General features: G+C 48.8%; 8 protein-coding genes across 8 annotated transcripts; 3 read left to right on the forward strand and 5 right to left on the reverse strand.

Moving 5' to 3' along the window:
• Window positions 1–1,932: 1,932 nt before the first annotated feature.
• On the reverse strand, window positions 1,933–4,535 carry BC939DRAFT_169883 (uncharacterized protein). The gene is made up of 2 exons (XM_051550357.1): window positions 3,507–4,535; window positions 1,933–3,418 (listed from the first exon to the last, which is right to left on the reverse strand). Exons 1-2 carry the CDS (start codon window positions 4,327–4,329, stop codon window positions 2,169–2,171), a joined length of 2,073 nt encoding a protein of 690 aa, XP_051411891.1. The 5' UTR covers window positions 4,330–4,535; the 3' UTR covers window positions 1,933–2,168.
• Window positions 4,536–5,139: 604 nt separating this feature from the next.
• BC939DRAFT_452509 (uncharacterized protein) lies at window positions 5,140–6,953 on the forward strand. The gene has a single exon (XM_051555816.1). It carries the CDS (start codon window positions 5,421–5,423, stop codon window positions 6,795–6,797), a length of 1,377 nt encoding a protein of 458 aa, XP_051411892.1. The 5' UTR covers window positions 5,140–5,420; the 3' UTR covers window positions 6,798–6,953.
• An 849-nt stretch (window positions 6,954–7,802) lies between these two features.
• BC939DRAFT_169888 (splicing factor 3B subunit 5/RDS3 complex subunit 10) lies at window positions 7,803–8,822 on the reverse strand. Its single transcript, XM_051550358.1, has 5 exons — window positions 8,777–8,822; window positions 8,536–8,628; window positions 8,302–8,381; window positions 8,084–8,207; window positions 7,803–7,992 (listed from the first exon to the last, which is right to left on the reverse strand). Exons 2-5 carry the CDS (start codon window positions 8,536–8,538, stop codon window positions 7,948–7,950), a joined length of 252 nt encoding a protein of 83 aa, XP_051411893.1. The 5' UTR covers window positions 8,539–8,628; window positions 8,777–8,822; the 3' UTR covers window positions 7,803–7,947.
• Window positions 8,617–10,467, forward strand: BC939DRAFT_452513 (Pre-mRNA splicing Prp18-interacting factor-domain-containing protein). The gene is made up of 5 exons (XM_051555817.1): window positions 8,617–8,708; window positions 8,804–8,944; window positions 9,041–9,138; window positions 9,234–9,676; window positions 9,781–10,467. The coding sequence occupies exons 1-5, from the start codon at window positions 8,705–8,707 to the stop codon at window positions 10,400–10,402; spliced, it is 1,308 nt and encodes a 435-aa protein (XP_051411894.1). The 5' UTR covers window positions 8,617–8,704; the 3' UTR covers window positions 10,403–10,467.
• A 42-nt stretch (window positions 10,468–10,509) lies between these two features.
• On the reverse strand, window positions 10,510–11,474 carry BC939DRAFT_169897 (S-9). Its single transcript, XM_051550359.1, has 2 exons — window positions 11,418–11,474; window positions 10,510–11,306 (listed from the first exon to the last, which is right to left on the reverse strand). Coding segments are annotated over exons 1-2 (585 nt in total). The 5' UTR covers window positions 11,419–11,474; the 3' UTR covers window positions 10,510–10,722.
• A 251-nt stretch (window positions 11,475–11,725) lies between these two features.
• BC939DRAFT_487056 (60S ribosomal protein L21-A) lies at window positions 11,726–13,366 on the forward strand. The gene is made up of 3 exons (XM_051559344.1): window positions 11,726–12,196; window positions 12,775–13,070; window positions 13,182–13,366. Exons 1-3 carry the CDS (start codon window positions 12,018–12,020, stop codon window positions 13,190–13,192), a joined length of 486 nt encoding a protein of 161 aa, XP_051411896.1. The 5' UTR covers window positions 11,726–12,017; the 3' UTR covers window positions 13,193–13,366.
• Window positions 13,367–15,143: 1,777 nt separating this feature from the next.
• Window positions 15,144–17,660, reverse strand: BC939DRAFT_503480 (uncharacterized protein; the record flags this gene model as incomplete). Its single annotated transcript, XM_051560408.1, has 3 exons — window positions 15,144–15,614; window positions 15,701–16,211; window positions 16,303–17,660. The coding sequence occupies 3 exons, from the start codon at window positions 17,658–17,660 to the stop codon at window positions 15,144–15,146; spliced, it is 2,340 nt and encodes a 779-aa protein (XP_051411897.1).
• A 3,188-nt stretch (window positions 17,661–20,848) lies between these two features.
• BC939DRAFT_452525 (uncharacterized protein) lies at window positions 20,849–21,576 on the reverse strand. The gene has a single exon (XM_051555818.1). It carries the CDS (start codon window positions 21,433–21,435, stop codon window positions 21,064–21,066), a length of 372 nt encoding a protein of 123 aa, XP_051411898.1. The 5' UTR covers window positions 21,436–21,576; the 3' UTR covers window positions 20,849–21,063.
• Window positions 21,577–23,205: the final 1,629 nt, after the last annotated feature.

The raw sequence follows: 23,205 nt of genomic DNA on the forward strand, positions 1-23,205 counted from the left end.
GGCCCCCTCCTCTCGATCGAATCGTGTTTTTTTTTGTGTGCCCACGGACTCATCGGACGCAGGTACAACCACAAAAATTGGCACGACCCAACAGAAAACGGTAAAAATAAAAATAAGCATTTGTCCTCGGCATACGGCTGCACTTCGCTTTACTACTTTACTTTACTTTACCTTACTTTACTACTTTACTTTACTTTACTTTACTTTACTTTACTTTACTGTACTTTACTCTGCAGACATGCGTGAGCCATCCTGTTCCTTTTATTTGAGGGTGCAGCTCGAATTCAAGTCGGTACGGCACCGTGTCTGTGCCAGCTGAAAGCGTCCACCGACTCATCCTGTTGAACATCACGCCATCACCGGGCCACAAAGTGGAGAAGCCCTGTTCCATTCTTCGTTGTCACTCCGCCCAAACGGGATGGAAGTCTGATGCGCATCATCTGTCCGCCTGTTCCTGGCTCACCCTCCCTTTGTCTTTCCTGTTCTCTTCCGACTATCCCGATGGGCCAGAATAAAATAAAAAGTGAGCGGAGACGCAAAAGCGAAACGCGATGGATTAATGTAGCAAAACGATGTAATTATGATTGTACGTGACAAAAAAACGCTCTCCCAACACGAATGCTATCCCCAGCTTTACAACGTCACTGAGGCCTCCATTGAGTTCAGGTGGCAGGGCTTTACAGCGCATTTCCATCGTTTGTTTTGAAGGAGCTACATCGCTACAAACCTTTGCCATTTCTTCATCACCCCTGGATCTCGCTGCTGAATCCACTTTCGCACATCGGAGCACGCCGTTGTCTTCTCAAGCACCAGTTTGCCTACACTAGCCACGAGCGTTTTTCTCAAAAATCATTTCCTCATCGAAGCCTTGGATGCTGTGGAAGATGGCTTTGACGTACAACTCCATATCAATAGGCGACGGATACTGAAAGAAAAAACGTCGTAGGTTAAATACTGTTCCTGTTGCCTCCTAGCCTTCCCACGCGAAGGTGTTACAGGCTCGAATCAAGAAGTTGCAGAACCGCCCTACCGACAGTACGCACATTCGTATTAACGAGCACAAACGGATTAAAGGGGGAAAACTGACAAAAGAGGAGCGTCAAGCCTTTCTATATCGCTAAGGTTGTTGCAAAGCAGGGAGAGAAAATAATCGATAGCCGACCTCATAGAACAATGTCAGAGATGTTGTATTGAGCAGAAATATTGAAACTACTAGTATTCAAGATACGCGCCTCCTCCCTTAATTGAAACTTTGGCTTTATCAATCCTTCTCCTACGCATCCACAACTTTTCCTACAGAATCAGGCTTCAATGCAAAACCTGACTTTTATCTCTGACCCCGGACGGTATACGAAAGCCCAGAATGCCCTGCAAGTCCAAGTCCAACAAGCCAAGCACGCCCAGCTCGCGCTTCTTTTTTTTTTTTTTTTTTGAGCTCCTCCCCATCCTAGTGCCGCCAGCACCACTATCACTGCCAGTCAGCAAGCACTGGAGTCGTCTTCAAGCTCTCGACATCCAAGAACGATGCCACGGGGGCCCCAAAGTGATGAGTAAGATGAAGACAGATACGGTATTACTAACAGTTCAAGGATTATCCACTCCTCTTGGTCGATGTATCCACTCGCGGAGACACAAAAAACATCGAGGAGCTACTTTCTCACGGTCACTCGCATTCGCTATTTCTGACTGCTCATGAAGTACCCAAGGGAAAAGGACTGCCTCGGCTTTTAAAAATCTAATTGCGTCTCTTTAAAAAAAAAGGACGCCTGTTTTTTTACTACCCCTGATAGAGTATGCAATATCGTCCTTGGGAGGGCCATCAAGCGTTTCCTCAAGGCCATAGAACCTGGTGAAGCTGAAGGATCGCCGGTAACTGAGGAAAAAAACGTTGTCGCCGCTAGATCTGATCGCGATGGGAGACGAAACGACAGGTCGTTCCGTTAAAAGCAAGCAGCTTCTATGTTTGCTGAATATCCCATAGCATTTTAATAAGCAAAAGCACGATTCGATATGTATTGGAAGTTAAAGAGATAATGATGTCTATGGATAATACTTGATGCGTATCTTAAAACGCAAGATTGTCGCTATTGAGGATGGATCCAGGGAGCTATATACAAGGAACTGCAAGCAGGTCGGCATCCTTTTGCTTGGCTTAATGACTTTAACGTCTAGGTGGCAGTAACCTTAACCGGCGCCTTGCCACTATTAGCTTTATGCTGAGCCTTCGCCTGGTCTTCCAAACGCTCACGCTCCAGGATATCGGAACGCTTGAGCCATGTCGGGATATAGTGCCTCACAAAGTATTTCACTTTCGGCACCGCTACCGTCTTGTTGGCCACTCCCTCCTCCATCTTGCGCACAGTCTCGATCACATCCAGACCCTTTTGAGTTGTCGAATTCGAGCAGTTCGAGCAGGGTCCATTCTTGAACAGCTCTGCGAGTCGCTTGCGGTTGTTGTAGAACGATGGCCAGCACTTCTTGATCCAGGCTTCGCGGCACTCTGAAAAGCTGTAATTAGGGAATCCATGGCGACCTTGACGCTGCATATTGGTACGGAGAGGCTCATCCATCTTCTGGTACATATCGACAAGTTCAGATTTGGACATCGTTGCTGCCTGGAAGAGCGATTGAGTCACATGGATCATCATCAGGTAGACCATAGTCTGGAGAAGAAGCGCATCCTCGCTGCTGTTGCTGCTGATTTCGGCCTGGGACTCGTCCTTGGGCGCAGCCATGTACGTTCGCGCGAGCTTTTTGCCAGTATACACCTTGGGCTCGGCAAGCAGCTGTTCATCCACCTCTATTTCTTGCCTGGCTGCCTCGTAGCGAGTGAGAAGTTGCTGATAAATAGCCTGCGCCGAAAACTCGTCCTTGATATCAATAGCCGATTCAGGCACCTCTGCTCTGTTGATAAGAAGCCCCCAGTCTCCATCGAATGGGACAAATGGCTGAAGCGTTGACTGAGCCACGTCCAGCATAGAAGAGGTGGATGTCTGCGGTGCAGCTGCCAGCAGGTTGGTATCAAGGGCAAGGCTGCTGCTACTGCTGTTACCTAAGGCCATGGCATTTAAGAATGCGGCGGACTGCTGGAACTGTGGCAGCGACTGAGCGCCAGAAGCGAAGACGCTGCTGTTTCTGCTGCTGCTGCTGCTACCACTGTTGTCGGTGATGATGTTGGAGGCGGTGGTTAGCCTTGTAGTTGGAAATGACTCTGAGTTTGGGTTCAAGAGACTGGCGAGCAAGTTGGCGTGTTCCTTGGACATGCGTCCATCTGCGAATAGCGACTGAGAGAGTCGAGTGGTTTCCAGCTCCTGCCGCAAAAATTGACAATTGAGCTCAGACTGAATGAGTCGTCGTTGGAGATCTGCCGCTTCCTTGCGTGCCTCCTTGACCTGCTTCTCCAACGTGCTGATATACTCTATTGTGTGCGGTCGGATATATATAAGTACATGTGAAGATGCATAAACATAACGTCTTTAAGTTGAAGCATATATCAGACAACCCACCCTTTCTTCGGACGCGGAAGTTGCGCGCTGACAGCTTATTTCGAAGCTGCCTACGCTCTTTGCTAGTCATCATTTTCAGCTCGCTGGCACTGGGTTTAAGCGGGTCTGGTCCATGAGCGGTATGGTCCTCTGAATCGCTGTCCATACATATGTCGTCCCTCATGGGCGGAGTAGGATAGGTTGTAGTCTTGTCGCCCTCTTCCGTTGGTGAATGTGCAGAAGGGGAGACGGATCTTTCGGAGGAGCTGTCGCGATGTGTTGGACTGGAGGATGAAGATGATAGTGTGCGGGTACTTTCAGTGCTCTCGTGTGTGCTGTTGGCGAGAAGGGTTGAGCTCAGGAGCTGATGCTGTTGATAGTGATGCAGCTGTTGCAATTGCTGCAGCTGCTGGAACCGTTGAATCCAAACACCCATCGAATCGGATGCGACAGAAGACAATGGAGGAGTAGTCGTCGGAGAGTTGACACCCAATGTCGTTGGTTCAACGTCAACTGGAAGAGTCGACGCTGACTGCTGACTGGGCATAGGTGGGGGCATGTCTGTTGAGATCTGGCGATATGAGAACGAACTCGAAGGCAGTAGCGTTGGGTATGCCAGCGGGATTGTAGTAGGTATTGATGTCTGCTCCTTGAAAATCTCTGAGGTGCGCTCTGTAGATGAGCTGGATGAGGCTTTGTTATTGGGCGTGGCCTGCGAAGGACCCTGCAGGGGAGCAGGAAGATTGTCGGAATCATAGTCCTGCTTGAAGAGATATTGGAATAGGCCGCTGTTAGCCATGTCGGCTACAGAACCCTCAGCAGGGCTGCCGTTGTTGAGTGCCATGTCTGAGTGTGGTAAACGAATAGGAAGAGTGGGGAAGAACCACAAGGGAAGAGTTAAGCTGGAAAGGAGCTACGTGAAGATGATGAGGCAGGGGTGGGAGCGGAATGGGCAGACAAGGTCGATGTGATAACTCGATGAGTGTGAATGAGAAAAGACGATGAGAAGTTCCGTTGAGGGATATGAGGTGAGCGGGGAGATATGACGAGCGAAGGCCGCAATCAACCTTCTTTGCCTTTGCCAGGGCGCTCTTTTCCTTTTTGGGCCCCAAATGCGATCGATCGAAGCAGGAACGCGTGTTCAAATAGCCTTTATATCCAGTCATGACTGGATATACCGGAGGGACCCTGATAGAAATGGCTCGTGCACTGTCTCACAACCCTGCTGGATCTCTGTTGCCACCAAATACCACTCTAATGATCCAAAAGGGCTTGTCCCAGGCGATACAAAGACTGATAACTTCGTATATATATCACAGGCACGGCTTGCTGCAATAAGCACGCTCTTTCCCTCCTTCCCTCATACCTTCCTTCCCTCGCTGTCCTCCTTGGCCCTTTTCATCTTCAGCTATCGCACCATCATCCCCGTTCCATCTTCTCTGCTTCCTTGCCCTCCCCTTGTAACAACCAGGAGTGACCAACAAAAGAAAAGAAAAAAAGAATGGTCTACGGGCAAATGCCGCCAACGGCCTGCTGCCCTGGCGGAGTCCTCGATGCACCCCCGTCTACTGTCCCTTATTTTGTTCGTCTTTTTTTATCAGAAAAAAAAGGAGGTTTATGTGCAATACCAGCCCGTAGTATAGCACAGGAACATATTCAAACGCGCTTTCTCTTTACATGAGCCTTGACTGCGTTCGTTCAGGATGATATTTATCTTTACTTTGAAGGCTACTACATCCTGAGACGATCGTAGACACATTCGTATAGATGACCGTAGGTGCGAGCAAGGGATAGCTCATTCTTTTTCCTCGCTCGTTTCTTAAGCAGCTTTCAGTAACTTTCGCCTCTTCGTCTCTACACCCATTTCTTATCATATTCACACTGATCGCCGTCCTCACACTGTTCATTTATCGTTCCCTCTTCAAGCCTTTAACCATGCCTTCCAGTTCTAGTACTGCGCTCCCATCCTCAGCTACCTACGAGCACCACAACAAGCGCCATTCTTCTTCCTCTTATCAAAAATCAAGACTTTTCATGGATACTTTTTCCAGCAGTGCCAGCAACGGATGTCATACCATTCACAGCTCCCGTCATGAACTCGACGAACCATCACGCTTTGAGCGTTCTTCAAAGCGGGGGTCCGTCATGCGACCATGGACAAACGCAGAACAGGAATCGCTGTACATCGCAGTCGAAAGGTTCAAGCTGTTTGGCCAGTGGCACGAAATCAAGGCTCGCATGAACCTCGATCGTAGTCTAACAGAAATTGAAAACGAGTACATGCGACTTTATGCGGAGATACCTGGTTCGGACGAGGAATCGATGGACTACGACGACCCATATCAAGGCACGGAGCAGTGCTCGGCACTCCCGACGCTACCACTGACTGTCGTATCCTCTAGTGCACTCAGCGCATGTTCTTCTCAGGGCAGCATTACTGCACTTTGCGATCGCGCGAGGGACTCGACGAGCTGCTTGATACCGGGACAACAGATCGTCGATGCTGACGGCGATGACGAACTGGATGATGAAGAAGACGAGCCCCAGCGCCATCCACAACGCTACCAACACATTTCCACCGATACTCGACCCCAACGCATGGTGCGGGTGTGGACTCAGGAGCAATCAGAAAACCTTAGAAATCTGATCGAGGTTCACTTTCCAGGCGCCTATCGTATCAACTGGGTGTGGGTCGCGGCTCAGATGGGGAATATATTCACGCGCAAACAATGCAAGAACAAATGGGAAATCATACGCCGTCGCATGGGTACAGAGAAAGAGATCAACCAGTTGAAGCGGGGATACCAGGAGTTCAGACCGTCCTGGCAACAGATTCAGGAGAAATATATGCCGGAATGGTCTCGCGGTGGCATCTCTACTATGTGGAACCTCTTGGAAACGCGCGGAGCGGAGCAGCAGCAACAACAGCAGAGTGCCCAAAAAACAGGGCAACGAGCCGTTCGTGGATTGCATCACGGTCGCTATCATTCGACATCGTCCTTGAAGATTTTTCAACGCGCAAGCACGTTGAAAGAGTCGTTACCAGCACTCAGAACCATGGGTGACCAGTACGACGTACACGCTCAATGGAGGAAGATCCTTACTTCTGAGAGCGCGGCGATGGATCTCAGCCTACTGGCGTTTCCTGGTCGTTCGACGGTTAAGGAGGTGCAATTGCGACCATTCGTATGTCTAATGAAGGAGCCAAAGAGAACCTTTCTCTCAGCGACTCGACATGTACGATATAGGTCCGACATCCCGATGGTGCACCCTTCAGAGACTTTGAGCGACTGTAGCCATCCCACGACTTAAGCAGAACCATTGTCAAGACGGTCTGAATAGCTGATACGCCAGCAGTTTTCAAACCATTGAAAGTCAACTGGATCAAGATTCCATCGATATCAGCAAAGCAACAACAACCAACACCAAAAGCAATGGAATGTTGCAATAGAACAGGTGGTATGAAGGGGCATAGCTAGACAACATTAGAACGCAATAAACGCGTGGTGCAAAAGATAGCTCGACGCTGACGGTTGGGTTGATGCGACCGTGTAACCCATGACGCACTCGAGATTGCTCGATGTTGTTTGTTTGTTTCTACACCTTGCCCATCGTCATTGTTGATGGGCAGCAGCGGCCTCAAGCCAATTTAACAATGGTTGTAGTACAGCATGTCATCATCCCAGTCACCAGTCCCGTAGTCTTACCAAAAACGCGTCTTTCAAAACTACTTCAATGTGAGAGAAGGTTATCAAGAGTGCGTATAAAAGGCCTTTCCTTGACTCTTATTATTCTACATTCTCAATCTCAACCAAACACTCAACAAGCACAAATAAACTACTCTACCCAGCCATGACTCCCTCCCTCTCAAAATCCTCCACCCCCAAGCAGAGCTTTATGAGCCGCATCTTCTCCGGTCCATCCTCGTCTTCTCGGGCCCGCAAGCCCATCTCCTCGTCCTCTGCCAAGAAGTCTAAATCGCCCTTCATGAGCAGATTCCGCCGTGCTCCTCCACCCTCCACCATGGACAAGCTGCAGGCCAAGCTGAGCCCTTCCCCTGAGACCACCCCTTCATCCGTTGCTGCCTCAAAGAGGAAAGCAAAGAAGGCTAAGGCCAAGAAGGAGATCAATCGCAAGAACAAGTCGTCTTCGCTCTTTGGCCGCCGTCATTGAGCGTAAAGCAAGCCCCCAGGGCCCTTCAAGTCAGCGCCACCCTCTGTAACATATTCGCATACCAGTTTCTGTAATTTATCCATCTCACAATAAAATATATCAAACAAAAAGTCATTGTCTTAGTTCTTGTGAACTCTTTTGCTTTGCATCTTTCTTGCAGTCCTTGGATTTCTCTGAAATAAGATAGATATATGCGGTAGTCTGGGCGATTGGTATGTCGCCACGTTCTTTAGTAAATGATAAAAATACAGGTCGATATAACTAGTGTGATCGAAATGTTGCCAAGCGTCTACTCTCTCCTCTCTGGAGGTGGTCCACAAGGCTGGAGCATTTTCTAAAGACACGAGAGATGGACTTTGATTAGTGGTACTTCGACTGGGTATCACAGCGTCCAGTAGATGTATAATGGTATGTCAGTCCTGTACCTCTGTGATATTGAACTTGACGCGGGCTATGCTTTCGTTCTCGGCAACAGCAAAGTATGCAAGCATGGGATAGTGTCCAATGTACGATGCATATGTGTCTCTCGCCTGGTTCACGCCCCACTCGCTACATATGGCATAGAAAGAAGCGACAATATTAGACCAAGGACAAGTCGAGAAATGCTACAGAACGACCGATGCATATTGCTGAGGATGCTTACTATTTGCTGGTGTCTGCGTGTCCTGTGCCGACATATTTCGACTGCAAATGCTCCAGTTGGCTGTTCAAATTGGAACGATCCTATTGCAAAGTAAAAACGTTTATGTCAATGGACAGTGCAGCACGATTCAGCAACGGACAAATTCCATCCAGATGGTCTGTCTAAACATCTTGTGTGCCGCTTTCGTTCCGATGCTTTCAGCCCGTCCAAAAGAGATCTCGTCCTTGTCGTTACCATTGTTTGTCTGTTGGGTTGCGATATATTGAAGTGGTAAGCAAAGAGGCGAGTGGTGCAAGAGATATGTTTCTCCGCCCAGTCTACGTCACCCTGGCAAATAAAAAGTCAGTGGCAACTTATTCCTCCATCCCTCAACACATTCCTCTGCACATTAAGCTATAACATTATGAGTAAGTAACGCTCTGCATTCATTTGGCAGCTACGGAAAGAGGAGCACTGGAGCTGCAGAGATACTAACAGTATATTTTCTCCGATTACTTAACAGGTGGAAAGCTCAGCCGAGAGGAGTTCAGGAAGCAGAAGGACTTGGAGGCAGCCCGAAAGGCAGGAACAGCTCCAGCAGCCAGGGACGAGGAGGGCCGAGAGATCAACCCACATATTCCACAGTACATCTCGGAAGCACCATGTACGTTACCACAAATGACTCTTTACTTGATTGAGAGCGAAGCATATTGTTTGGCAAGCAACATTTGTTCTGATCTGCTTTCTCTTGCAACAATAGGGTATATTAATGATGGCCATGCCTCATTGAAGCATCAAAAGGCTCCTAGGGACGCTGATCAATTCACGGATGAATGGTATCAGAGAGGACAAAGAGCTGTAAGTCCATATTTAATCCGACTTCTCGCAGAAGTACGTTTTTGGTTTCTTGGCGCACAACCCCAGCTAATGTAAGCTTCTTCTCGTTGAAACAGGGTCCAGCAGCAACGAAATACCGAAAGGGAGCATGCGAGAATTGCGGTGCAGCAACACACAAGACCAAGGATTGTGTGGAACGTCCACGGAAGAAGGGCGCCAAATGGACCGGAAAGAACATCAAGGAGGATGAGATCCTCCAAAAGGTAGAAATGTCTTTTGACGCCAAGCGGGATCGATGGAACGGTTACGATACAGCGGAACACAAAAAGATTTATGAGGAATATGAAAAGGTCGAGGAGGCACGGAGGAAACTGAAGGAGAGCGAATTGGATAAGCAGGATGCCAAGGCCGCTGCTATGGCTTCAAGAATGGAGAACGACGCAAACGAATTTGGCGACAGTGATGATGATGATGATGACGAGGAAAAGTATGCGGACAAATCCGATATGCCTGGCCAGAAGGTTAACGCCAAGACAAGAACGACGATCCGCAATCTGAGGTAGGATCCTGCGCTTAATTCACTTTCCAGCTTTTCTTCAGTGAAACGGCCCCTTCTGAACATCTATCTCATGCATTTCTTCAATGCTACCTTACTCCCATTAGAATTCGTGAGGATCGTGCGAAATATCTGTACAATCTGGATCCCAACTCTGCTCACTACGATCCCAAGACCCGCTCTATGCGTGACAATCCACTCAAGGACCAGGATCCCAGCACTCTCATCTATGCAGGAGACAACTTCCAGCGTTACTCTGGCAACACGACTGACATGGCGAACGTACAGCTGTTTGCATGGCAAGCAGCGGAAAAGGGCTCGGATGTTCACATGCAGGCCAACCCTACGCAGGCTGCGATTTTGCACAAGAAGTTCAAGGAAAAGAAGGCGCAGCAACAGGATACGAACAAGGAGAGCATTCTGGCCAAATATGGAGGCGAGGAGCATTTGGATGCGCCTGCTCGGGAGCTTTTGCTGGCTCAGACCGAGAACTATGTCGAGTACTCTAGATCAGGAAATGTCTTGAAGGGACAGGAGCCAGCGAAAGCAAAATCAAAGTATCAGGAAGATGTCTACATCAACAACCACACCTCTGTTTGGGGTTCGTTCTGGGCCGATGACAAGTGGGGCTACAAATGCTGCCGCTCTTTCATCAAGATGTCTTATTGCACAGGCAAGGCTGGAATCGAGGCACAGGAGGCAAGCGCCAACATTCTCTCGTCAACGTGAAAGTTTGCTCATCTCTGTACCAATAGCATCAATAATAAAACTGTCGAGTCGCATGGCATATCCCTTCAGCTCAGTGCAGATGTGGTCACTAAAGTGAATGTGTTTATTGCAATTGAGAAGGCGCTTGAAGGGTACAGACAAATACACAAGCGGTGGTCAAGCCCCTGCTGACCCTTTGTCTACTATTGTGCAGAAAGCAAACTAAAGACTTGATAATGGACCAGCAATCCACAGAAATAAGGCTTGACGTAGCGGCGGGCAATGTTTGCGGAAAGGGTATAGCATGCATGCAATCCTCCTGGGACCTTGATGGATCATGCTTATTCGTCGTCCTCTTCCTCCGCGCCGTCACCTTTGTTAGCAGCAGCAGCAGCGCGCTTTCGCTTGACACGACCAGCACGACCGCCACCATAGGGAGAGGTGAGCGAGAAATCAATGTGCTTCTGGGAGTCGAGGCGAACGACAAAGGAGGGGATATCGACAACCTGCTTGCCGACGCGGATATGGCGCTGACGGATCAGGACACGGGCATGGTGGATCGACTTGGCGAGTCCGAGCTTGAACACCTGGGTCTGGAGGCGGCGCTCCAAGAAGTCCTCAATCTTCAAGGCGAGGACGTAATCCAATTTCATCTTGTCCTCGTCCAAGACGCCGATGCGGACCAAACGACGGATCAGGGCGTTACCCTCAAAGAGGCGACGGGGATCCTTGTCCTCCAAGGTCAAGAGCTCACGGGCAGCACGACGGATGTTGGACAGAGTGTAACCAATACGCCAGATCTCACGCTTGTTGCGGAGACCATACTCTCCGACGAGCTTCAACTCTTGGTCGAGACGAGCGGCCTCAAAGGGACGACGGGGGACCTTGTAGGTTTTTGAGCAGTTCTTGGGAGCTCCGGAGGGCACTATTGCAATAGCACACAATAATGATAAACAGTAATAGTCAGAAACAAGATACTTTACAGCACAGCTAGGTCAAATGTAGCGTGGACTGCGGCTAAGAGAGGGGAACTTACTTGTATATGGACGATTGCTTAGAACAAGGGTAGGTAAAGGTGAGAGAAGGAAGGAAGTTGAGACGGGCGCGGATGGTGCTTAATGAAGCTTTTACAAAAACATGCGCCAGTACCATATATGGAAAGTAGCCCCGGTCTAGGGTCGGGGATAGCAACCAATGAAATTGAAACAGGAAAGTGGCTGCGATTCTATAAAAAAAAATGGATTGAGGACTATTTCCATCGGCCAATCAGAATTCAGATGTCCTGGACACCGTATCTTATGGGACTTTGAACTGGGATTGTTTTGGTTCCTTCTCTTCTTCATAGACCTCTTGGGGTAAATGGCACTTTTGGCTAGTGGAATTGAACCTGAAGCGAGAGTGGATCAAGGACTATTATTATACGCACATGGGGAGCAGGATCGCGATTACCATCATCAGGACACCAACATCATCATGGTCATGGGCATCATTCATGGGGGCACCATCATCATTCAACCCTCACCATTCGACCTTGCTCCAGAAAAAAGACATTGAACAAGAGATCATGGTGGACCTATACTCATTTTTTTTTTCTGTCAACTATTTTGCATCTTTTATCGATCAGAATTGATTCAATATGCCTCACTCCTATGGTATCCGCGCTCGCACCCGCCACATGTTCGCCCGTAACTTCAGGGAGCATGGTATGCCTATCAAGCTTACCACCTACCTGAAGACCTACAAGGTTGGCGACATTGTTGACATCAAGGCCAACGGTGCTATCCACAAGGGTATGCCCCACAAGTTCTACCACGGGTATGTCTCTTGTCTCTCTTGTTTGTTGGCCCTGAACGCTGTCAGTATGTTATGCCGCCTAGGGGAGCACATAGTCGATCGCCATACTACTCAGCTCGGACCAGCTAGTTAATCAGGAAACAATAGTTAGGAATCAGCTGGACTCAACATACTGGCTTCTGAACGTCTATGACTTCGCTTGCTGTAGCGGTCTTCGACAGGACTCTACTCATCACAGCTACAGGAACTTTGATCATTGCACCGAATCTGGACTGATCAACCAGCCAGCACCCAAGCGACTTTGCTTCCAGTTTGCGACAACCCCTGTGTCTCCGATGATTCTGAATAGCGGGCTTTTGAAAGCATATAGGCGCTTCTCGCAAAAGCAACTGGAATTTTCCACATTGTTACCAGCAACACTCTTGACGATCTCATATCGACTTTGCCTTGCGGATGAGGCATAAAGTTATTGAATTGTTCGAGTGAAATGTGTGCTCCCCACTGTGCAAGCACAGAACGAGAATTCGGCCTTAAGGACAGAAAAGCATGAAAGCAACAAAAGCACAGGACTGACCATGGACTATGTTGCTTCATTCTAGCCGTACCGGTATCATCTACAACGTGACCAAGTCCGCTGTTGGTATCATCATCAACAAGAAGGTCGGCAACCGCTACCTCGAGAAGCGCGTCAACATCCGCATTGAGCACATCAAGCACTCCAAGTGCCGTGATGACTTCTTGCGCCGCGTCAAGGAGAACGCTGCTGCCAAGTTGCAGGCCAAGACCGACGGTGTCAAGGTCAACTTGAAGAGACAGCCCGCTCAGCCCCGTGAGGCCCGCTTCGTCTCCGTCAAGTACAACACCCCCACCACCCTCAACCCCATCCCCTACGACAGTAAGTGATTTGTTACGGGATATAGTTGATATCACAGGATAATTTTCTAGACTTGTGAAGCGCGCTTCTAACTATGTCAATTGCTCTTCTTTTTTTTTTTATTCTATCTAGCCCTCGTCTAAGCTGTTAAAAATGGAGTTGATTGAGTGCGGAATCGATGCAAATAAACGAGCAGATTTGTTTCCACAACAGAAACCAGAGAGTGCTAGTGTTGCCTTGATATTGACAATTATGGCAAAGTGTTTAGCCACTGCATTGTTGCAGATGTTGACGACCAGGTGGAGTGAAGATGCAACACACATCCTTTTCTGGAGGACTGTTGCATTCAGAGTGCAATCCTTTTTTTTTTTCTTTTTTTTTTTTTGTATAGCCCGTGTCTGAGCTCACGTAATGTTAGGACCGTATAGCAGGAATATGAGTGAGGCGTCAACGTATGGGGGATTAGGATCTGTTGAAGATATGGAAGACCGGTGAGTTGTTAGAGCTATTGACACGAAGAGTGTGATATGCAAAACCGAAGTAGTCAAGAAAGATCAGGAGCCAATCCAAGAATTAGAAACAATGTTTCGATTAAAACGCGCTCCTCGCGGCACAGCTACCTGTTTATGGGCGACGCTAATCTTCTAGGGACATGGGGTCAAGGCCCGAAAGGAAGTGGTCTTCCGATCAGACGCCAGTATCACGCCAAAGTCCGTCTGGCGCTTCACCAGCGACGAGCATAATCTTTGTAAATGATCCACACTTCTCCTGTTTTCTTGAGCACCCTGCTCATATTCTAAAAGCCCAACGATGTCTTATTGCTCTCTTGAACATAGTGCCTGCTGACACTCCACCCGCCTCGTACCTGGCACAGCGTTCTGCTAAAAGCGGTTTTATAAGTGTCTCCTAAGGTGGGATACAACCCTGGCTCCTCAAGACCCATAAAAGGGCCGCTGGCCCGGTCAACGATTCCCCCTGGGACTGGATATGGCCGTCAGCTGGCAATTGTTGAAAACTCTGTCGTGTTGTGGACAAGCGCGTTAGAGCTCATCGTCTTCTGGAACAGCCGTGATATTTTAGTTCATAAAAAAGAGTTGTTGTTTGAGACGAACGACTTCGAGATAGACATTCAGTAGGATGAAAACTGCGCTGGTAGCGCTGGACCTAACAGCTACTTTACTGGATGGGTGTTGCACTACATTCCCTTTTTCTTGGTCAATCGCACCTTGTTCATGCAGCACTACTTTCTGGCACTCTACTTCTCCATCCATTTCAGCAGCTTCACCTATCGGAATTCGTTGCGCAGACTGCGCTTCGGTTTCTATATGGGTCTATTGGCGGTCATCATCACAGTCTTTATCCGGATTACGCCTCTGACGTTTGAAGGATACATGGTACAGGAACACTGTGCCTCACTGGGTAAATGGGGAAACACATTGCTAGGCCGAGACTTCATCAGAAACCGCCTCGACTGCTCAATGGCATCAGCAAGCCCATATCCAGTCTTGTATTCGATCTTTTAGGATCTCGTACGTGCGTGCTATACAGCAACAGCAAGCCAAGTGCTATACAACCAGTGTTGTTTCACTAGCCTCTGTGAGACCCACACATGTACAGGGAACAGTAGCAGTGCCTGCTACTGTAGCGACAATTGTCCTGTCCAAGGATACTTCTCTTTGCGAACTGTCAGAGTCGCCCAGAAGTCGAATGAGGCTCAGTCCACCAGAATCAAAAGAGAAGATACGCATTTTAGCGTGCACTTTCCACCCGCGGACGCAGTCTTACCCAAGACGAGCGTAGCAGGCCCACAGGAAGAACTCGAACGCGTTTTCAAGCAATTACAGGGGGGAAGGTGTCTGCGCCGGGGTTGTTTCGCGGAAAGGGATCTCACTATGTCGAACCGCCATCGAAGGGTATATCCGATGAGCGCCAGCCAGACCTGGAGCTGGCCTAACTCTCTATCTTATTCACAACCACACACATATACACGCGCGCTTTTCTCGTTTCCTTCGTTGTTATATAATTGGTAATGACTGTAATGCACTCCATATGTGCGTAACAAATATAATCGATTTGTTCGAGACAAAATGCACCTCAGACAACGCCCATGACGATACTGAACTTGAGCGTCAATGGCAAGAGAGGATGGTGGTGGTGATGGCGCCCATACGTCTCTTGGGCTACGCAACTGCACTCTGGATCCGTCACCTCTGCACTGCGATGGATTTGGATCTGAGCTACAGCGCTTTCGTGCCCGTCTTTCACATCGTCGTCAACCCCCATAGGCGACAGCCCCTCGTCCACTTCCAGGTCATTGCTGCTGCTTCTTGCTCTATGGTTCTGGACTGGTGTATGGTCGCTAATCGCCAGATCCGCTACCCTGCGGCTCATGTCCAGCTGTGCATCTACTTGCTTTCCCTTCCAGGTCTTTGGCTGGATCGAAGGATCTTGCTCGATTGCAGAGGGTGAAGCACATGCGGTTCGGAATTTGGTCTCCTCGTCATTCGCGGGCTCAGAGTCGTTGGGCATGTATGCAGCTGTGCACAGACTGGACGAACGCCATCCCTATAATGCGTAACAAAGTTAGTCTTACTTTGTACCTTTTTTTTTTTTTTTTTTTTTTTTGAAAAAGTGGCAACCTCAATGCTTACCCAGCTTTGCATTAGCATAAAATCATCAGGGCTGCTTTGAAACTGCATGACAGTATGTGAGGGTCCTTGAGAGGCCGCAAAGATCTTGAACCATGTCCGTGTGTTGTCTCGTTTGTCAATATGACAACTGAACGACTCTTCAATCGGAACCAACGCAGTCTTTTCAAGATCTGGCAGGTCCGGGATATGCACCAAATCTGCAGGGGCGTTTTGTTCTTGATGAGGGGGCGATAGGTGCGAGTGAGTGTTCGAACACCGTGAGGATACAATCGATGCCTTTGAGGGCTGCTGTGGCTGTCGTTGCTCTATGTGGTTCCCCCTGAGACCCCATCCTGTCCACATGGCAAACGGCAACGATGGGTTCCGAGAGACTTCGGTAGAAGGCTGCGTCGATCGATTCGGTCTCTTGGACGGGCGCGATACCTGTGGCAAGGAATGGCGGTGCAAGTAGACACCGAGTTGCAGGCCTTTTGATGAGGATAGCTTCTGGATATACACATTCCAGTAGGATCTAGTGATTCATCATGCAGGAGAGTGTCAGCAGGTAATAAAGTTGCTAAAGCACTCACACATACCATTGTTCACGGAGTAAAATTCATTACCCAGCATAGAAGATCACATCGGAGTAGACGCGCACATTTTCCTGAAGCGAATGCACATTCCCGAACTCAACACTGAATCGGAATGGTGCGTATAACGAATGCCGAGGTGAACTCAACGCGCCCAGACCCGCAGCCGTCGTATTCAATGGATTCACCGGATCAAGGCGCTGCACTGGGTCATTTGCATCTCCTGCAATAGTTCTATCCTGGTCTGGGATGAGATTGCTCTGTCGGGTGTGGTTCTTCCAAGGCTCAGAGCCATCCACAACGACGTCCAGTGCACCATCTTCTCGGTTGCTCTGCTCAATCAGCGTCCGCATCTCCGTCTGTTGCCAAAGCGCTTCATGGACAATTTCCGCGTGCGTGAAGCGCTGACCAGAGATCGGATCACGGTCCTGCATAACCACCTGCAGCTGTTCAAATGTCATGTGCATATAAACAATGCTTGTCGAGAACAGGGCCTCGTACACGGCTTCATCGTCATCGGTCTCCACGTATGCTGTCGAGGCAGAGTCGAGCAGCGCTATGGCTTTCCGTCGATTGTAAACTGTCTGTCGACAGAACTTATACCGCTCCCACTCGTTCGGCACCCAGAAGGCATCGGATCCAATCACGTTCAGCAGCCACGAAGCTGGTAGACCCTCAAATACTTGGAGACACTTCATCTTTGGATCGTCGAATCCATTCCTGCAGAGATAGGCCCGGCATGCCTCGGCGATCTTCCCGGACCATGGGTAGTAGCTGCTGTTGTGGGTGAACTGCACGTATTCCAATATGTGTTCGATCGAAAGCGTTCGGATCACGAATGTGGTGCAAAGCTCACAGAGCACATCGATTCCCAGGTATGCGCCGGCTGCTAGAACTGCGAGTGCATTCTGCGACGTTAATGAGGTTGCGCTGATAGTCTGTCCGCCTGCGGTGACGTTTTGGATTCCTGCGGTAGTGTCCTTGGCCCTCAGAGGGTCTTTCATATCCCTGTCGTCCTCCTCGGTCCAAACACCATACAGCTTCCCAATGGCGATCTCGAATCCCTCCTGCGTGATATTGGGATCATCGATCTGGATCTCGACTACGTCCTGGGCGCGTTCCTTCCAAGGGCCTTGTAACATGGTCTCAAAGAAGACCGATTGAGTCAGGATCAGGCGATGGAGACGGTAGGTCTTGTTGAAGACCTTAAGGGTGATATCGCTCCCGGCACCTTTCATTAAGCCTTGTGTGGCAATATGTCTTGCGAGAGTTGATATGTGCGCCAACGCAGGGGGAGGCGCCGGCAACATGGGTTTTTCTAGATCCGTGTCCATAGACACAGAAGTCGGCAATGCGCTCTGGGATGCTGAGGGAGAGGAATCGGGAACCATAGCAGGCCGGGCTGAGAGAGATGATGTGGATTCAATATCTGATAAGGGGCGCGACGCGACCTTGAGGCCTGTGTGGAGCGGGAAGACTGAATGAATAAAGTCGTTGTGGATTTCGGAGAGTGATAGACTAGTCAAGAGCTGTTGTGCAGGGGCCACTGCTGTGCTGGTGGTAATGGCTAGGAGTACCCTTGCGGTCTTACTCAAGAATCGTATCCGGAGGATAGGATCGATAAGATTTCACAAGGACAGACTGGCTACAGGCGCCTGCTCCTAAACGACGTGTGCCGCTAGACTTTGATACCGAGAATATGGATAAGGAAATGGCGAGGGGCGAGTAAATGTTGGTTTTCGCAGCGGAGGGAGGGCAGTAAGTCTCAATGCTGTTGAAGAAGTTTCGACCTCTTGAACGCTTATGGAATGCGGCTGAAAAGGCGTACAGGGCTTGCACGGAAGAAAAAGATGGAGAGGAAGAGCAGAAAGAGGGTGAGGAGGAGAAAGATGTTGCTGTTGCAGGAACTTACTCTGAGTCAATGTATGGAATGGTGGGAAACTGCAACCCCCTGACAACCCCTCGAGCGATATCCCTGGAGGAAAACAGAAGTGGGTGAAGCAAAGATGTCAGGGGTGGGGAAGACGTAAACAGCATAGATAGCGGAAAAAAATATTCATAAGACTTACCGACTCGAGCGAGGGACTGGATTCCGATCGTTGGACTGAATGGTGCACTATACAGGGCCAGGAACCAGGATGATGATGCATATTAGACTGGCATCAATGTGAGGGTGACTCATGAATACAGAAGCAGACGACCACAAAGTCCAGTAACCTTTGACATGGATAGCATGCTTGATGGCGCAGTAATGCGCTACGTGCCAATCCGTTCCAGCGCTCTCTACAACGCAACATGATCGAATCGGCAATAGGAGAGGCAGTGAATAAAAATGACTTTGAGGGTCCCAGCCTTGAGTCGCAGCTCGAAGTCGGAAGGAAGCAGGGATTAGGCTACGGAATATGCCAGTATGGGTGACGATTTAAAAAACGGCACTCGCGTGCTGTATGGATCAAGAAACATGGTATATTGACAGATTATTAGCTGAGCTATGTCCTGGGACCATTTTCACCCGTCAGACGAATCGGATATGGATGATACCCCTGGTCCTTTGCTTGCACAGAAACCCCTTATCCTGGCACGACATTACGCGCGGGGCATGGATGGTCTCTTTGTGGAGAAGGAGGAGCCAAGATCCAGGGGCTATAGATCAACCGCAATCGGATGTATGTGTTCCCGCCCCAATCCTCTGCGGGTGCTTGTAAATGTCATCTAGACATATTTTAATCATATCATCTTTATGACCAGGTTGGATCAGTACTGCATTGCGAATGTTACGGATGGCAGGGTAGTGCTCCGATATGTAGATGTGTTAATATCACAGCCAAACTTTGAGAGGTTATTGCAGGCAAACAATTGTGGGATAGTGCCAAAAATGGACTGATTCGAGGCGGAAGACAGCAGAGTGATGTGCATTAAAGCTTGCAGGCAGACGCCTAGCAGACTAAGAATCGACACTTATGGAGAAGTCTAGTCCAGACTAATCCAGCTCAGTTTTCCTTGTTGCTCTTCTTTCCATTGACAATAAAAAGGATGTATCCGCTCTTTTGCCTTTTTTTTTTTTCGATTTTGGTTTAGTTGTTGTTTTTATTTGTGTTCACTTGTTGGTCTTGCCGTTTTTCATTGCTCTTTCGTTGTAGTGACCAATGCGCAGAGGAGTAAGAAGGCAGGATATTGCATGATGATAGATTACGACAAGACCTGAAAAGAGGAAGGGAAGGGAGCCATTGAATCTCTATCCACCAAACCAGGGAAACAACCGAGGTGCTGCCTGGATACCGGACTGAAAATATGGTCAGCATAGCGCGACGACCACGCACTGTTCCGGTACTAGAACGTATTCAAGAAGACGATCTACCAACAAGCAGGAGGACCCATCGCGGTATTATTAAAAGGCAAAAAAAGAAACGCCCCACATCCACCAGGGTTCACCCCACAACTTTCTGTGGCAAGGTTGGACTCGTCTGCGTGTTTTTAAGTTCTAAACACATGTACAAGTGCAGTTTTGTTTATTTGTTGTTCATTCTTGCTTCGTCCATGGCCGCCTGCCTCTCGGAAGGCAAGGGCAATTACGCCACGGACTGACTGTCCTGCGAAGATGAGAGCAGTTGTTTCCAATGTTTTAATAATAACGCGAAGTGTCTGCAAGCATGTAGGATAACTCCAATATAACCATAGCGTATGCAGCAACGCCTTGGATGCAACCCGGAAGAGATGTCTTTTACTCTGTACGGCCGGGACCCGCCTCTGGTACATGAGTCAGTGCCACAGTTATGGGTACATGTCCATGTACCGCTGAATCAATGTGGGGAAGATGAAGGCAAACAAGTGCACATGCAGCCCTCTTGAAGACGCCCGATTGCCCAGCAGCCCACAGGCATACCGATTATTCTTGATTGATCCGACCAAGAAGGAGGGAAAAACAAAAGTACCCGACGACTCTCCTTCTGGCGTTCATTATAGCAAAGAACATCCGTCATCCGCAATGCACATAGTTTTAGGCAGGGCAAGTTTTTTTGGCCCCAAACTCAATATTAGTCAGCCTTTGATGTTGTCACCATACATAGTCTAGTTTACGCAAGCGTCGTTTCTACTCTGTCATGTCAAACGATTATGTCCGCAAAGGAGCAAGGTGCACAATGTAGTTGTACTGTAGCTGGCTGCGGCGCTGCAGATCGGATGGATGAAGTGATTGACAGGTCCGCAGAAAAGAGGAGGAAAAGGAGGTGTACAGCAACAGCTGTGAATTCAACGAGTGGAATGACGGGAACGCCTATCCCTTTTTTAGCTTCCATCGCATACGCGCATTGCAACAGCGCGATAGATTATCTGTCCGCCTTCGTCAAAGAGAGCGAGTTTAGATCTGCCGTATGGACGCGGATGTACTTAAGATGAAAGACTAAGAGTTCAAGGCCCAAGTTTCTCCACAGTCCATTAGCCCAGACAGGCCGGTACTCCGTGGTGCCTTTTCAAGCCCTGTTCAAACACAAAAGAAAAATAATCGCCCAATCCGCGCGCAAGGGTAATTTGCAGGAGGGGGATGGATCTCCGCTCAACGGTAGTATTTTTAATTATGTGTTTTTGTTACACTAGAGTACCTCACGATATAAAAAAAAGAGCTTGCCAGGTAGCTCTTCCTTGGTCGTGATTCCTTGACTTGTTGTGGGGTAAAGACTTGGAGAGGAAGTAGTCTACTCAAGAGAAAGAAAAAGGTGCTCTTCGAGATACACGCACCAAACTGAACCTAACAAGCACTTCAGGGTGCGCATCCTCAGGTACTCTATTTTCTCCATTTTATTGCTTTTCGGAAAATAGGAATGCGATATACTGGCACTCTTTTGGGTAAAGGAATTGAGTAGGGGAGCCAGAAAAGATGAAGGAGAAGACCACGGAGAAAGAGAGGGCCAAGTATGGTATTGTTTTCTCGGAAGAGTACACACCACAATCAATAGCCCCCCTCCCCCATGTAAAGACAAAACATAAAAACAGAAAACAAGAGACGGTTCCCCTCCATTTGAGGAAGGTTTGGCAGAGGTTGCGGTTTAAAGTTGATTCAATAGGCGGACAAGTGGCCATTGTATACCCAAGTGCTGATCCCAAGAAGCGGGAATGAAAAACAGGCGACGTAGCACATGTCCTTGAATGCTGGACACATTTGCTCTGCATGCCCGTCTGGATGCGGATGGGTCCCAAGGGTTGCCAGGTCGTCTGTTGAAGCGATGTTGATCCGAAAAAAGGAAAGTAACAAAAGAGAAACCGAAACAGAAGAACTATGCAAGCTGGGCTGAAGAAATTGGAAATAATGGCGCCCACTAGTTTTCGCTGCCGTATTCTGTGTGGTTTGGAGAGTGCCCCTGCCCATTATTCATTCATACACGCCACTCAGATCGACCCTGCCAGTCCGTGTCCATACGTTGTTGGACTTGCTTAGTGTTTATGAGGTGAAGCCTGAAGTGTTGGTTGTGCACACCGCTCCTCTTCCTTCTTGTCCTTCCTCTTCTCTGCCCTGGAACAAACACAGCCGGACACTGACTGGACTTGACTTGGCTTTGACTCAAAAGAAAAGCGATTCGATCCCGATCAACCTCACACATATTCATTTTCAGACCCTACTCTTGCATACATCTCACCCACACACACCCACACAGTTGCTTCACCACGCATGTCTTGCCTGCTCTCTCGATGCTGATTGCGATTCGATCGACCACTCCCCTTGTTTGTTAAAAGAAAAAAGCTCATTGCCCAACAAAGTCTCGCTGGCTCTTCCTCCAATCCATCTCCCCTCTGTCTTCCCTCCTTACCTGGGGTAGTCGTTGTTGCCGCTGCTGTATCGTATTCGTGTCCTGTTTCCCAGCTGAACAAGGTAACTACTACAGCACTCCCCACCCTCCCACTTTCCTTTGAAGCAGAGCACCATCATAACCCAGGCACCCCATCGGCGCCTACAACTGTCGCTCTTGTCACACTTCTGGAGCCAGGAAACTACTTTTGCGCATGTTGCGTAGACACTTTACCCTTTACCAGAGCCGCTCACGTCTTGATACTATCCATTGAGACAGGAACTCCCATTCTACGATCCATTGCTGGTGTCCTTGACTCATCGCTTCCTCTGCCCACTGCTATCTTCTTTACCCCAAGTTGTGCTAAGAGATCGAAGAGATATCGCAGATTGAGCACTCCACTGATAACGCGTTCGCCATTCTCCGCCTATGCGATTCCACACTTCGTTACGCTTCTCACTGCGTTTCTGAAATGAAAAAACAACGGTCTGATCTCTTAATCTCGCCCATGTCGATTAGAAACTCCCTTGCCATCCTATTGTCTCGACGCTTTACAGGTAGGTGATCATCGATGGCCTCTTTACAGCAAGGACAAATGCCGGGAATCAAAACATGGGTAAATTTCAACTGAGAGTGGAGACCAGAGAGCGCGGTTCAAAAGGTGCGGAGCAAGGGCTAAGGCGGACGCGTGTATGCTTGTATACGTGTGGCGAGTGGCGAGTGGAACCAATCCTCTTTCCCTCGTCCCGCTTCTCCCTTCAGGAGTGTTTGGGTGATACTCAAACCGCTCTTGCCATTACCATCACGACATGTTACCATGTTGACCCTATCTATGATCGACAATCCTCCTAACGATTTCATGGCTCTGTGTTTGACCAGTATATCAGTATCGTCTTTGGCCTTTGTCCCTTTCAGTGTTGCCCCCGTTTCCCTTCCTTTGTTTCCTCCTTTTCAGCGTCCTTGATGATTGCTTCCCCCTAGATACCCTTTTTCTTTTTTTGTTTGATTATGGACTAGGCGCTTTTCTCGTTTACCCCTACATTTTTTTTTCAGCAATAATTGAGAAGTGTTTGGTGCCATTTTTCTGAACGGCCGGGGAATGGAATGTGTGTCTATCTTTGAGATGGCATATGTTCCTTGTAGCCTGTCGACCGCA

Source organism: Gamsiella multidivaricata, assembly GCF_025024155.1.
Source record: "Gamsiella multidivaricata strain RSA 2152 chromosome Unknown BC939scaffold_35, whole genome shotgun sequence".
NCBI lineage: Eukaryota > Fungi > Mortierellomycota > Mortierellomycetes > Mortierellales > Mortierellaceae > Gamsiella > Gamsiella multidivaricata.